General features: G+C 52.7%; 2 protein-coding genes across 3 annotated transcripts; both read right to left on the bottom strand.

Moving 5' to 3' along the window:
• Positions 1-649: 649 nt before the first annotated feature.
• On the bottom strand, positions 650-1554 carry Tmem89 (transmembrane protein 89). The gene is made up of 2 exons (XM_028756580.1): positions 1252-1554; positions 650-848 (listed from the first exon to the last, which is right to left on the bottom strand). The coding sequence occupies exons 1-2, from the start codon at positions 1543-1545 to the stop codon at positions 663-665; spliced, it is 480 nt and encodes a 159-aa protein (XP_028612413.1). The 5' UTR covers positions 1546-1554; the 3' UTR covers positions 650-662.
• A 1578-nt stretch (positions 1555-3132) lies between these two features.
• Slc26a6 (solute carrier family 26 member 6) lies at positions 3133-13049 on the bottom strand. 2 transcript variants are annotated; one of them, XM_028756648.1, is made up of 21 exons: positions 12256-13049; positions 11155-11320; positions 10935-11074; positions 10653-10763; positions 10221-10369; positions 9944-10108; positions 9704-9856; positions 9324-9406; positions 9099-9246; positions 8784-8897; positions 8590-8667; positions 8202-8297; positions 8013-8119; positions 7756-7825; positions 6284-6376; positions 6083-6187; positions 5400-5492; positions 4581-4757; positions 4360-4414; positions 3629-3765; positions 3133-3406 (listed from the first exon to the last, which is right to left on the bottom strand). In XM_028756648.1, the coding sequence occupies exons 2-21, from the start codon at positions 11271-11273 to the stop codon at positions 3392-3394; spliced, it is 2208 nt and encodes a 735-aa protein (XP_028612481.1). In that variant the 5' UTR covers positions 11274-11320; positions 12256-13049; the 3' UTR covers positions 3133-3391. The 2 variants fall into 2 exon arrangements, with proteins under 2 accessions (XP_028612481.1, XP_028612480.1); XM_028756647.1 differs by having other exon boundaries at positions 12906-12951.
• Between the last annotated feature and the right edge of the window lie 515 nt (positions 13050-13564).

Here is a 13564-nt window from a genome sequence, read left to right as displayed (position 1 = left end):
GGTCAGGGAACAAGAACAATCTAGATAGATTGGCTGACATGACTCACTGAGGCTGGACTGGTGATGATTAATTTCTTGTGTCCATTTTTGCCCTCAGCTTCCTGATATGATTTAATAAAATTTGCCGATGAGTAGATGTGCATTCTGAGGATTTCAAGTAGATTCGACTGATAGATTTTTATATAAAAGTTGAGATTCTTTTAAATAATTATAGGATTGAATAATAAAATAATTGATCTTTTCTTTGTAATTACAAATTGCTGCCTGCTGGTAAGACAAACTGGTTGAGAAAATTACTTTGCTTGTTCACACTTTGTTAATCTATTAACAAGTTCCTTAGTTACCGATGTATGTGGGTTCTTAGGAATATATATATATTTTTTACCTGTAATATGTAAAATGTTTTTTTTCATGTAAAGTTATTGGGGAAACCTACTGTTCTGTTTCGTTTTTATAATCATTCGCTAAAAGAAAAATAGAAAGTAATCACATTATAATTTCTATACTGCTTGAGGGTTATGCTGGGATATATAAGTCAAAGTAGAAACTTTTTCACTAGCCTCTTTTGTCGGACCCCCAGGGAGCATCTTCATCCCCTGTCTCCGTTTACCCTGAATGTCAGAGCTGATCTTTGACAACAGTCAGAGAAAGTATATATTGGGTCACCCAGTCTGAGTGGTTGACCCTTTTATTTGGATTTGTTGTTGGGAGGCCAGCCGCTGCAGGTGGCCTTCAATGTGGAGCAGTATGGCATCCAGCATGTGAAGGACCCTGAGGACCAGGGTGCGGTCTGAGACAGTAGGCTGTCGTTTCCAGTGTTTGCAGGAGCTGGAGGTCACCGGTGGGAGCTGAAATATAGGACCAGCATGAGAGTGGAGGAGGGCCAGGGGGTGCAGCAATAGAGAGAAGGGATAGGGGGTAGTGCCAAAGAGGATGGGGAGATGGGAATGGGTCACTGGATCTCCAGAGGCTGGGTGTCCAGGGGCCCATGGTAGCTGGGTGAAGAATGGGAATATTCAGTGGGGACAGAGGGACCGGAGTGCTGGCCCTGAGGAATGATACAGATGGACTGGCTGTAGACATAGGTTCCATGGAGATGCAAGAACAGGGGACAGGGATGAGGACAAGGTCAGGCAAGAAGCCCACAGGCCCTAAGACAGGGTGATAGGAGGAAGGCTGAATGGAAGGCCTGGGCCCAGGGGGCACAAGCAGAAGCAGGAACTGTAGAGGACAGAGCAGAGCTGTGCTCACCTGCTCCTTGGTAACCTTAGCTTGCCACCGGTGCAATATCACACGACTGATAACCAGCAACATGGTAGTGGTGATCGTGACCCCAGCCACGGGGTAGATACGACTTCCTCCCAGACCCATCCAGTAGCCAGGGCAGCCCAGGCTGCTCCTGCAGCTATCCAGGCTGTTTGGCTGGCAGCCCCAGGGCTGCAAATCCAACCCTACTTGATACCAGAGAGGCCTCGACCAGCCATGGCTAGGGACAGGCATCATCAGCAGAAACAGCGATGGCACTAAGAACAACGAGTACAGCATGACTGTGGCTGCTGCGAGGAGCCGGAATCTGGGTACCTTGGCAACGGGCAAACACCCCTCCCCCAAGAGCAGGTCCAGCTCTGAGGCAGCAGGTTCCAGCTGGGCTCATAACCTTTCAAGACACAGGTTGGCCAGATGATGGGTAGTGGGGAATGGATTCCAGCTCACCTATCATCCTCCCTAATCTAAGTGCTCCACTCCCATGTTCTCTACTGGGCTAGCAACTGCCAAGCTGGTAAAACAGAGTGTGGGGGAGCTTCCGATACCCAGTTCAGCTCCACTCACTCAGCTCCACTCAGTACTGTGCACACAGCAAGCACTTGAAAGTGTGGCTTCCTTGAAGGTTTCTACTGGCTGCTGTCCCTGCCTCAGCCAGGCCTCCCTCACCACCCTTCCTTGTGTTGGGAGCCCTCCTAGAAAATCACCTTTTTAAGATGATTAAGCCTCGTGTACTGGCGTACCCCTCCACGACTGCCTTGGTGGTAGAGTCCGGTTTCTCTAGCATGACCTTACGATATTTTCTTTAGAGCACTTCTGCCTACCTACATACTCATCTTTATTCTCAAACTATAAAAACACGCCAGCTTCCTCCTAGCACCCATCCAAGGCCAGCCTGACAAGTTCTTGTTTGAGGTCTGCCTCTGGCTCCAAGTCTTCATTCAAACAATGTTTACTGAGCACCCAGACCCGGTGCCAGAAAGGAGCGTGACAGAATAGATGAACAAAAAGCTCTGCCTTCCTCGGCTGAGTTTTGGCGGGAGCACAGGTGACTTGTAAACACTTTGGTGCCAGGCACGGGTAAAAGTCATGATAAATAGGCCCAGGCAAGGGTGCCTGGGTGATTTGGAGGGCAGGGAGCCTCTGTCTACAGTTGGGAACTTGCCCGGTACCTAGCACCGAGCCTGGTGCCTGGAGTGTACCTGATGAATAGTGAAATTCATGAGTTCTGGGCAGGAGGTGTGGGTATTGCATTCTCTAGCCACTTCCATGTGTAACTCACCGGGCAATTCATGAGGCTGCTACTCCTTTTATGCTCAGGAACCCACTGCCCTATCCCTCCCATCACCGGGTCATCGGCCCACAGGACCAACACATGCTCTGTTGTTTATGCCCGAAGTCAGCCGCTTCTTGACTGACGATTCCCGTGCTCTAACATTATGAGTAGGCGGTTCGTAACACTGACTTTTAAATCCAGCAGCAGACCATGTTAATGGCTCTGTTCTTTAGCTGGGGGCTCAGGGGTTCACTCTACATCCCTCAGAAACACCAATTCTGTCTTGTCTCTTAATCAGTTTATCCCTGAGAATGGCTCTGTCCTGACCTACAGTCTGGATTCCATTTATTTTTCCAGCTAGAGCTAAAGGGCTGTCTGCGTGAAACCAAAGAGGACCTTGTGCTTGTAAAACCCTAACACAGTCTGGGGTCCACTGATCACCGACTCGGCATGCTCTCTGCCTGTCCCTGACCTCCCCAAATTTTACACCCCAGTTCTGACTCCCTTAGGGTTTATAAGAAGGATTGAGAGTCTATGCTGAGGACCACTCGACACCTCAGCCACACCCCATCATGGCACAGAAGAGCCTGAAGTTGGACGGACACATTTATTCCCAAAGCTGTAAACCCACATGAGCTCCTTTCCAGCACCCAGCCAAGCCCAGCCTGACTGCAATACCCTGCTCCAGGCCTGTAGCACTGAACTTGGAGTCCAAGGGCATCCATCCATGAGTCGTATGTACAGGTACATGGAACGGAGTCCCAGGTGGCACCTGGAAGTGGCCCAGAGGCAGGGGGTTCATGAGGGTGACCTGTCACAACCTCCAGAGGTAGGCAGTCTCCTGCAGCAAAGTCAGAGTTTGGTGGCCTGTGTGGGTAGGAGAGGAAGTTCCCGTTAGTTTCTGGAAGACATATATGAACTCCTAAATCTCCCCATTCAAACAATGTTCTTACAGGCAGGAGGGGAAGGAGCAATGGGTTCAGTGTGGCCAGAGCCCGGAGCAATGTCGTCAACCTCCTGGGGTTGGGGTCAGGGTGGGGATAAGCAACAGATTAACAAAAAGTGCTCAGTGTGGCAGAGGCAGCTTACCAAAACAGGGCTCTTAGGGCCAGACTTCCGGTGGTGGAGGGCAAAGGTCACAGCGTCATGGACAGAGGCAAAGACATGCTGCTTAGTGATAGATTCATCAAAGAAGTTTCCAGCCTCAAGCTGGGTGACCACAGGACCTGTGGACAAGGAGCAGGTTCTGACATGCAGTACCATCAGGAGACTGGGTCCCCAGGCACCCCTAGAATTCTTTGCTACTTACTGAAACCCAGTCATTCCAGTATGCAGTATGCCTCTTGTGAGTGCATGCATACGTGTGTGTGTGTGTTGTGTACGTGTGGTGTGTGTGTGTATGTATGTGGGTGTGGGGGGGAAGTGTGCAGTGTGTGTGTTACTTGTACCCAGAAGACAGAAGAGGATATCAGAACATCTCAACCTTATTCCCTTAAGACAAAGTTTCTAACTAACCCGGAAGCTTTATTGGCTGACCAAGTAGCTCTACTCAACAAAGGCTAGCACTATAGGTATGCATAGATATGTCTGGCTTATTTTCACATGGGAGCTGGGGATTTGAACTCAGGTCCTCATACATGGGCAGCAATCCTCCTCCATTGAGCCATCTCCCTAGCCCTACTTCTTGACTCACGTCTCCCGAGACATCCCTGACCTCCTGTTTCAGAAAGATTTGTTTTCCTTATGCTGTTTGATAAACCCTTAACCAGAAGCGCCCCACCCTCTGCCCGGATTGTTACTGCTGTCCCCGTTCAACGTACTGTAACAGGCTGCAATGTACACTTCCACTTCAATCTCCCGGAAGTCACGGAAAATCTGCAGCAACAAAGAAGGCTGGCCTTAGAGGGGCAGCAGTTGGGCGAGGTTTGGTGGGGAGCTCAGAGGGCTTGGTTTGTTGGGAGTGGGGTGGGCAGAAGATGAGAGGCAAGTGGCAGGATCAGCATGGAGGCCCCGGGGAGCCCAGCCTGCCCACAGCCCTTACATTCTTCAGGCTCTTAATGCACACAGTGTCCACAAAGGAGAGGGTACTCAAGTCCAGGATGAGGCTATGAAAGCCTGGCTGAGGCAGGCCCAGGGACTTCAGTGAGGTCATGGCTGGGGCCCTGGCATCTTCTTGATTGCTGGCGACTACATCCTCCAGCTCCTCCCCTCGGTGCACCTGCAGGGGATCCAGATGTGCTAAAGGCACATACATAGTATACCGCCAGACACAGAGCCAGACAGAAATGTGCATGTTAATATGCAGACAGATGTATGGAGGCATGGGACACATAAGGACACAGACATGGGGCGACAGGAGGGACATGTAGGGACACAGGAAAGCATACCCCAACACGCACAAACTGTCGTTACTTCCTGGACCAAAACTTAATAAAGGCACAAGAAGGGAGGATATTGGGAGATCATGTCTCATCCTTAGCCAAGCAGGGTAGAGTGGCTAGGGGCCAGCGAGGATGGCTGTCTTCTATCCTGACCTGTCTGAACCTTTGGTTAAACTTGGCATACCTCTTGACCCCTAGAATTGCCCAATGTTCTCAAGCCCTTTCCTCTATCCATGAGCATAGACTGTGGGGTCTTGTTAGGTCTAGGTCAGTCTGAGACTACAGACCAGGGCCAGAGGAGAACTCAGTGTCATGAAGGTCCCCCTGCAGAATCAACGCTATCCCCACTCCTCCCACCCAACATTAGCCCAACACCTTCAAACCCACACTAGCAGGTCTTGGCTTTCCTCATGCAACAAACGTGGGCACCCACATCTCTGTGGCTACCAGCTGGTCCCCACTCCCAGTCCTAGCCTCACCTTGGCCTCAGAGCCCTCAGCGTCATTGCTTTTGACATCTTCAAAGCTGGTGTTGACGTTGACAGAAACTGAGGAGATCTTGGAAGAAGCAGCCTAGGAGGGACGAGGGACGGTGAGAAAGCGATCCCAGTTGCCATATGACAACCATGGCAGGCAGGCCTGGTACTGTCCCTGGCTTTGGGCAAGGAGACACATCAGGACCTAGGCTGCAGGCTGAAGAAGTTCTAACAATGAAAGGGACACGCCATGCTTCCTGCTGGCACTAATACAGGAGAGGAAGACGACATCTCTAGAGCTTGCCCTGTCCTTCCATGGGCTGAAACTGGGTCCCTGGGGTGCTGAAGGACAGAGAGTGGTGATAAGAAATGACAGGGGTAAGAAAATTGGACAAGGACAAAGGATGAGGGGATAGCTGGGGCCAGGGCTGGGAGCACAGCAGGGCTGGGAGCACAGCAGGGCTGGGAGAACAGCAGGGCTGGGAGCACAGCAGGGCTGGGAGCACAGCAGGGCTAGGGGCCAGGGCTGGGAGCACAGCAGGGCTGGGAGCAGAGCAGGGCTGGGGCCAGGGCTGAGAGCACAGCAGAACTGGGAGGAGAGCAGGGCTGAGGGCCAGAGCTGAGAGCACAGCAGGGCTGGGAGCACAGCAGAGCTGGGCCAGGAGGGAGCAGCTGAGGGGATCCCACCTGTTTCTGGGACTTCTTGGCTTTCTTCATTCGCTTTATCTTCATCTCCTGCTTTTTGATTCGTTTCTTCTTCTGGGTGATAAGGTGGTCAACATCCACACCGCACTGGAGACACAGGTCAGGGGTGGAGCTGGTACTCTGGGCAGGTGAGGAGATTAGCCCCTCCCACATCGAGACAAAGCATGGGGACCCAGGCCTTACCTTCTCTTTCAGTGAGTCACTGTAGAGCTCAGCGTTGGCAAAGTACATGGTGGCTGAGGAGCGGAAGACTTTCACACCGGGGACCTCCTTGGCCTGGAGACGAGGAAGAGTTGGAGTAGCTGAGCTTTCCCTGCTTCCTGCTGTATCCTGTTTACTCAGCTTTCCTCTCTTAGAGAGCATGCTACCCAGCCTCCACCCCAGCCTGTGGCCAATACCCTTCCAGGATCCCGGGCCATAGCTTAGCTGCGTGTCACTCCTGCTCCGAGTGTTACTGTCCTTCATGACTTCCTATCTCTCACCAAGTTTCACAGTTTGGCTCAGACGTATCCCAGGCCATGTCCCCACCCCCACCTCAGTTCCTGAGTCTTCTATCCCAGCCCTACGCTGCTTTCTGCACACAGACGGAGGAATGTCTCTAAGTTCACTCACACCTACCCCAGCTCTTGTCCCTTCCTAGCCACAGCCCAGGGCTCTCCTAGGCATTTGGGACTGTAGCACATGGGCCACCTTCTAGTTACACGCAGCTGGGCGGCTCCCTCATGTCTTCTCCCACACCTAGACTCCTCTACTCTTTGTTCTATTCATGATCCTGCAGTCAACCTTCAAGGCTCTGGGCCACAGTGAAAGCTTAGTTTATTCCAGACCCTCACGCGACCACTGTTCCCACATGACGTGAGTCTTTGCTTCAAATTCTGAGATCCAAAGGCAAAGTGCTTCTAGTTTCATGTATTCTCTCTCCACTTGCAGAGTAGTGTGTATGTGTGTATATGAGTGTATATGTGTGTGTGTATGTGTGTGTGTGTATGTATATATGTGTGTGTGTATATGTGTGTGTGTATGTATATATGTGTGTGTGTGTGTGTATGTATATATGTGTGTGTGTATATGTGTGTGTGTATGTATATATGTGTATGTGTGTGTGTATGTATATATGTGTGTATGCATGCGTGTGTATGTGTATGTATGTGTATGTGTGTGTATGTATATATGTGTATGTGTGTATATGTGTGTGCATGCATGTGTGTGTATGTGTGTGTATGTATATATGTGTGTGTATATGTGTGCGAGTGTATGTGTATGAGTATGTGTGTATGTGTGTGTGGGAGTGTGTGTGTGGACACATCTGTGTGTGTAGGTGTGGACCTTACATGTGGAGGTCAGTAGGTGACATTGGGTGTCTTCCTCCGTGACTCTCCTGCTTTGGGCTACACTAGCTGCCCAGCGGGCCCCAGAGATCTTCTTGTCATTGCCCTCGAGCACTGGCTTACAGACATGCGTGCCACCATGCCTGACATTTTATATGGGAGCTGAGGATCCAAACTCAGGTCTTCATGTTTGCTCAGCAAACAGTGTATCCACTGAGGCACTTCCCCTGTCCCTTTCCCAGTGTTCTTGTCCATGTGGAAGGGGACTAAAAAGGGCCCATTTGTCTTGTCTGCCCCGCCCCACCCCCATTTACCCCTGCCACTCACCCCCGAGTATTCTGCCACGTCTCTATAAATATCCGTATCTGGCACTTGCCCCAGGACTGAGTAATGGGGCCTGAGGAGAGAGTTAGGGGAAAAAAAAAAAAAAAAAAACACAGGCAAAGAAAAGACCATGAGAGGACAGTGAGGGGACCTGGGGTGTCCCCAGAGGGGTAAGGAAAGCTGCGGATGTGAAGAACCAGCGTGACACTTACTCCCTCACCAAGCTGGAATTGGGGGGGTACCAAAAATGGTTGACTCACAGCTGCATTCGGACCACCACGAGCAGCAGGGAGAACACTATGGAGACTGCCAGGCCGATGTCCAGGTTCAGTAGGATCGTGGCCACAAAGGTCACCAGCCAGATTAGCTGATAAGAAAAGGGCAGGGGGTCAAAGGACCCACGGGCACCAAAGGGCCCAAACCCAGGCCTGGGCTTCCAAGCTTCTCACCAGGTCCACTCGGTTTGTCTTCCAGAGAGAGCAGATGTCAGAGAACTGCTTCATCATGCCCTTTAGGTTCACAATGATAACAGCTGCCAGGACGGCCTGGGGCAGGAGGAATGTCATCAGGATGGCTGAGAGCTTCCTAGAGGCCACCGGGCGGCACCACCTAGGCATGAGCCATCCAGAATGGCCCAGCCTACAACCAGCTACCACCACACCAACCTTATCCCTTTGGAGCTGATTAGAAAGTTCTAACCTTTGACCTCTAGTTCCCGATTTTATCCCCAAGAGCTTAACCTTCTATCTCTGAGCCCCTTACACGGGACTAGACTGACTAATCTCGGCCTGGCCTAGCTAAGGCCATGAAGCCCGGCTGCCAGGGGTGGAGGCTCACCTTGGGCAGGTCTCGGAAGAGTTCTCCAAGTTTGACGATAATGAGAAGGATAAAAAGGGAAGACACGGCTCCAGCAACCTGCAGGGTGGGGATAAGCAGAGGGTGAAGGCGAGCCTGGAGTGGGACCATCCTGACAGAACAGCATGTCCAAATGGACATACACCCACACGCGCATGCTCACACTCGAGGCCTACCTGTGTGTTACCTCCCGTGCTCTCCTGTACCAAGCTCCGAGACATGGAGCAGCTCACGGGGAAGCACTGGAAGAAGCCTCCAATGAGGTTACTGAGGCCAAGGGCTACCAGCTCCTGTGGGGGGAGTTGTGTGAGAAGACTTGCTAGGGAAGCCTCGGCTGACACACTCCTAACCCCCATCCCCAGTCAATGGCTTCCAATATTTGCCCCAACATCCTGTTCTTACACTTACAAGTCCAGCCTTACCCTTAGTCTCCCTCACTCCTATCTTCCAAGCCCACGTACATCTGCACGTACAAGACCGGAAGCACAGACCTGGTTACTGTCCACACGGTAGCCATGCCTCAGGGCAAAGATCTTTCCGAGTGAGATGGCGATGGCGAAGCCCACCACAGCGATGGCAAAGGCATTTCCCACGAGCGTTGCGAACAGCTCCGTCTTGGGTGCCACTGGGGGTATCAGCCTGAGAAGAAGACCTGGAAGTTCAGAGGATGGTCCTGGCTCTAGTCACCCTACCTCCCTGATGGGCCCAGAGCTCACCCTGTGGTGATGTTGCCCACCACGTCGACCCTGAACCTGCCATTCAGTTTCACACCATAGGAAATAGCAGTGGCACCAATGAGCTGTGGGGACAGGGCAGAGTTAGGGGAGCACAAGGGAGGAGGGTGAACCATCTGGGGGCAGTCAGGGCACAGAATCTTTTTCTGAGGAATGGGAAGATGTAAACAGGGTGAGAGAGAAACATTACCATTTAAGGAAGGGGAGGTACGGTCAAGTGTGATAAAAAGCCAATCGAGGGCTTTCTCCTGCAGATTCCCCCAACACCCCTGCAGTGGCCCTCAGATACCCTGAGGTGGTATACTGGCCAGGTCTACCCTCACTTGCCCTTTCCCATGTCCACCATCCCCTGGCATCCGAACCGTGAGTAGTTCCCCAGGGATGGGCAGGGGCAGACGGCCATGCAACTTCTCATTCAGCAGTTTCACCAGCACCAACACCACCCCTGCCACGATCGCTGTGACCACGGTGCCGGGCACAGTCTCAGGCAGCTTGGCACAGACCTCCAGCACTGTCTGAGGAAAAGTGGTACTGTTATAGCCGGAGTTCAAGGTCACGGGGCACAGCATGCCTACCCCACCCTTGCCCCCACCCTCACTCACATAGATAACGGACAGTGGCCCAGAGTGACTGTTGAGAGTGATGCCAAACACATACTTGAGCTGAGAGACGAGGACTTGCACAGACGCAGCCGTGGTATAGCTGCGGACCAAAGGCTCTGACAGGTAGGTGACCACGAAGCCGAAATGAACCAGGCCCAGCCCCACCTGTTGGGTGGTCAGGGAAAGTCAGGCAGAAATCACAGGCACAGCCAAGGGCGGGTGGGATCAGAGGGGGTAATAGTGTAAGTCAGACACTAAGGGGATGGCTACTTCGTACCTGGAAGAGGCCAACCAGGAAGCTGAGTGTGTAGGCCACCTGCACACGGGCATCATCAAGTGTGGCATTCAAACTTTGCTGGAAGGACTCATCTGCTGTCAGAGATTCTGTCACACCGCCCACCATCACAGACATTACAGCAAAGGTTCCTTCAGGGGTAGGACAGGGAAGGTCTGGATCATGGGCAGGCTGGACAGGAGTCTAAGAACTTTCAAGCTCCATGAATTATGTCATTCACCTTGAAGCCAGGGCTTTGAGATATCCTGAACCTAAGAGTCCCTACAGTTTCCTAGTACTGCTTAGTGCGATTCATAGGCTATCCTCTTAACGATCTAGCAACCTACATTCCTATGCTACCGTTTTCCCCAGGCTGCCCTGCTCTGCCCCACCTGCCCCTCCCTCTATATGAAAGGGTCACCTGACTCTACTTACCCACAGAGATGTGTCTAGAGGTACCAAACAGGAAGTAGACGAAAACCGGGTAGAAAGAACTGTACAGGCCAAACATAGGAGGCAATCCCGCCAGAAGAGCATATGCCAAGCCTGGAGGTAAAACGGTGGCAATGCAGACTTGGAGAACAGGGTCTCAAAAAGGTAGGGGAACCCAAGCCCTCAGCTCAGGGGACATAGCTCCAAGAGCAGAGGCCATGGTTCCTGGTTTGGTATTTCATAGACCAGAGCTTTCAAGCCAGGCCGTTGGAGGAGGTAGCTCACCCTGAGGAAGCTGCATGATAGCCACACTCAGGCCAGATAACAGATCACCCAGGAGCCATTCACGCACAGGATACCGGGGTAACCAGCCCAAGACTGGAACATGCTGGAGCAGAAGAGAATAGGCCCGAGCACGGGAGCATCTAGGACCGAGAAGAGTCTGTTACAGGGAGGGCTGTCTGGGTCCTGGCAGAACCCCCAGAACCTCTACCCTCATCATTACCGAAACCAAGTTCGCCACTGGTAGGTCTTCGACGCTGGGCCCCAGTGCCCCAGATCCTCTAGCTGCTCCTGGTTCAGCAACGGCCTTTCCACATGGTAGTCTCTCCTCTGCAGCTCCATTTCTTGGGCTGCAGACAGGAGTGCCTCCGTCTGCTGTGTCCCGTGGTCTAGAGAGGTGAGACCACAAACATACAATAGATTCCTCCGGTCTGACCTTTTCTACACTGGGACCACAGAGCCACATACCTGAGTTTTCTGGGCTCAAAGATCAAGGGTAGATCCAACTTTGCTGGTCTCTGAGGGCCCCGTGCTCACACCCTGACAGAGGCAGTATCTGAACTTTGGCTACTGGAAGACTCTTTCTGGGCCAAAGTCTCTCCGGAAGGGAGCGAGGGATGAGCATGACCTACACATTCAGCTCAGGTGTGGTTGCCCAGCCCCAAGTACCACTTCAAGTCCAAGTCCAGGTCTGGGTCCAGGTCCAGACTGACTGCACCTCCTAACCTCTACCTCTCAGGCCCTTGGCTTCCTTTCCCTTAGTCAATTCCTGTCCAGTCCCTTTCCCAGCTTTTCTACCAGGAGCCCAACCTTGCTGGCTGAGAGCAAGTTTATAGATAAGACCTAGCAAACCAGAGATCTGTAAGCAATACTGCCCTTCAGCTTCAGGACAAGACCCACCAGGACTCTAGGGTCCAAGCTGTCACCTCCAGAGATAGGCTCCCACTCGAAACTTCACCTGAGAACAGGAGCTTTTAGAAGCCAATCCAACCTAGAGGGAACTCTGCCCTGAAAGCCTTAGCCAGCCAGGCAAGTTCTGACCTGGGGTAGGGAAATCTCTCACCAACAGGAGGCACTTCTCTCCAAAGTGAGAGAAAGACTTTACCAGAGAATAGGATCTGGAGAGTTCTCTCAGAAGAAACTGATCTGGGGGGGGGGGGGCCCCCCCGCCATATGGAATGCAGCTCTCTTCTATGAATATATTTCAGGGAGTGCAAATTTGGAGGGAGGGGCTAGCCTTCTGGGAAAGACTTCACTTGTGAGTTCTGATCTAGGAGAGGCTGTAACCAGGGGAGAGAATCCCACCAGAGGGGTAGGAACTCACCTGGGAAGACCCTCTAACCTGGGTGTCCAATCGGAGGAGGGAGCAGTGCAGACGCAAGGAGGATCTTCAGAGATTCTCTGCACCGCCGCCGACTCCAGGAGATCTCAGAGGCCCCTCTCCCCTCCTTCAAGATCTCTCAAGTCTTCTTAAAGGGCTCCCTCCCTTTACCAGGCAGCACGCGCCTGAGGGGCGGAGCCTTGATGCTTGGCACCTCCCTTTGGGAGGGCGCAAAGGCCGGCAGTGACAAGAGTGAACATTACCCCGCCGACTCAGGCCGCTGCTGGTCCACCGCCTGGCTAGAGCCTGTCTTGCAGCCGTTTCTCTCCCAGTCCCAACGCGCCCAGCTGGCACACCTCCCGTGCCTGGGCTCCTTGGCAGGCAGCAACTTCCCTGCAGCGCCTTTATTAGCACTCCAGGGACGTTCAGTACAACCCTCAAGAGCAGGGGTCGCGCGGGATCCCGCCCCCATCCCTCGCTGCTGACGGATAACCTTCTGCGGAAAATCGGCAAGGCAGTAAACTAAGGCTCCGCAGGCGGAAAATGCCTGCCGGGGATTTGGCGGCTCCTTCCTGAATTGAGCCAGGCCGGGAGTCACAGAACTACTAGCGCTTCGCGGACACGCGGAATTTGGGCTGCGCCCTGCAACTCACCGGACCCATCGGGCAGTCCCATGGCCCTCAGAGGGTAGCTCGTGTGCTGCTTTTCAGACAGCTCCCCCAGGAGGTCACTACCGGCTAGAAGGTGGCGCCAGGCCGAGAACGAGGCCGGCTTCCAGCTCCACCGCTAGGACGTGCATGCTCAGACGAATCAGAATTCTGGGGGTGGAACCTAACTCGTACTCTCCGGGCGGGGCGTGCCCGGAGAATAAAAATTTAACCCTTTCCTTCCCGTCGGCCTAACTTCTGCCCCTGCCTGCAATTGCAGCTTGTTAATCTTCTGCTGGGAGCTGGAGCATTCTGCTGGGACTGGAACGAAGGACCAGTGCTACGCCTGGCCAATGTTATGCCTCTGTGCCCCTAAATGGTTGGACCTAATTGTATGCTTTGTAGAAGGTCCCCACTTTATGCAGAGGAAAAATTCTTGAATGATCTGGATGTCTAGGTGTGTGACCAGGGGCCCCAGCCTCAACTGAGGAAGATCTCGGTCTGTAGGGTCTCTCAGGGACCACCAAGCTGTGGGTATCACCCTCAGATTTTCCCTCTGAGACCTGGCACAGTGGTCCTCAAGGCCAACTCCACCCCACCTTCATTTTTTTTTTTTTCCAGACAAGTTTTCTCTGTTTAGCCTTGGCTGTCCTGGAACTCTGTGT

This window comes from Grammomys surdaster, unplaced genomic scaffold (assembly GCF_004785775.1).
Source record: "Grammomys surdaster isolate TR1022 unplaced genomic scaffold, NIH_TR_1.0 126131, whole genome shotgun sequence".
NCBI lineage: Eukaryota > Metazoa > Chordata > Mammalia > Rodentia > Muridae > Grammomys > Grammomys surdaster.
Note: the sequence above shows the minus strand (reverse complement) of the source record. Positions and strands in the feature narration are given on the sequence as shown.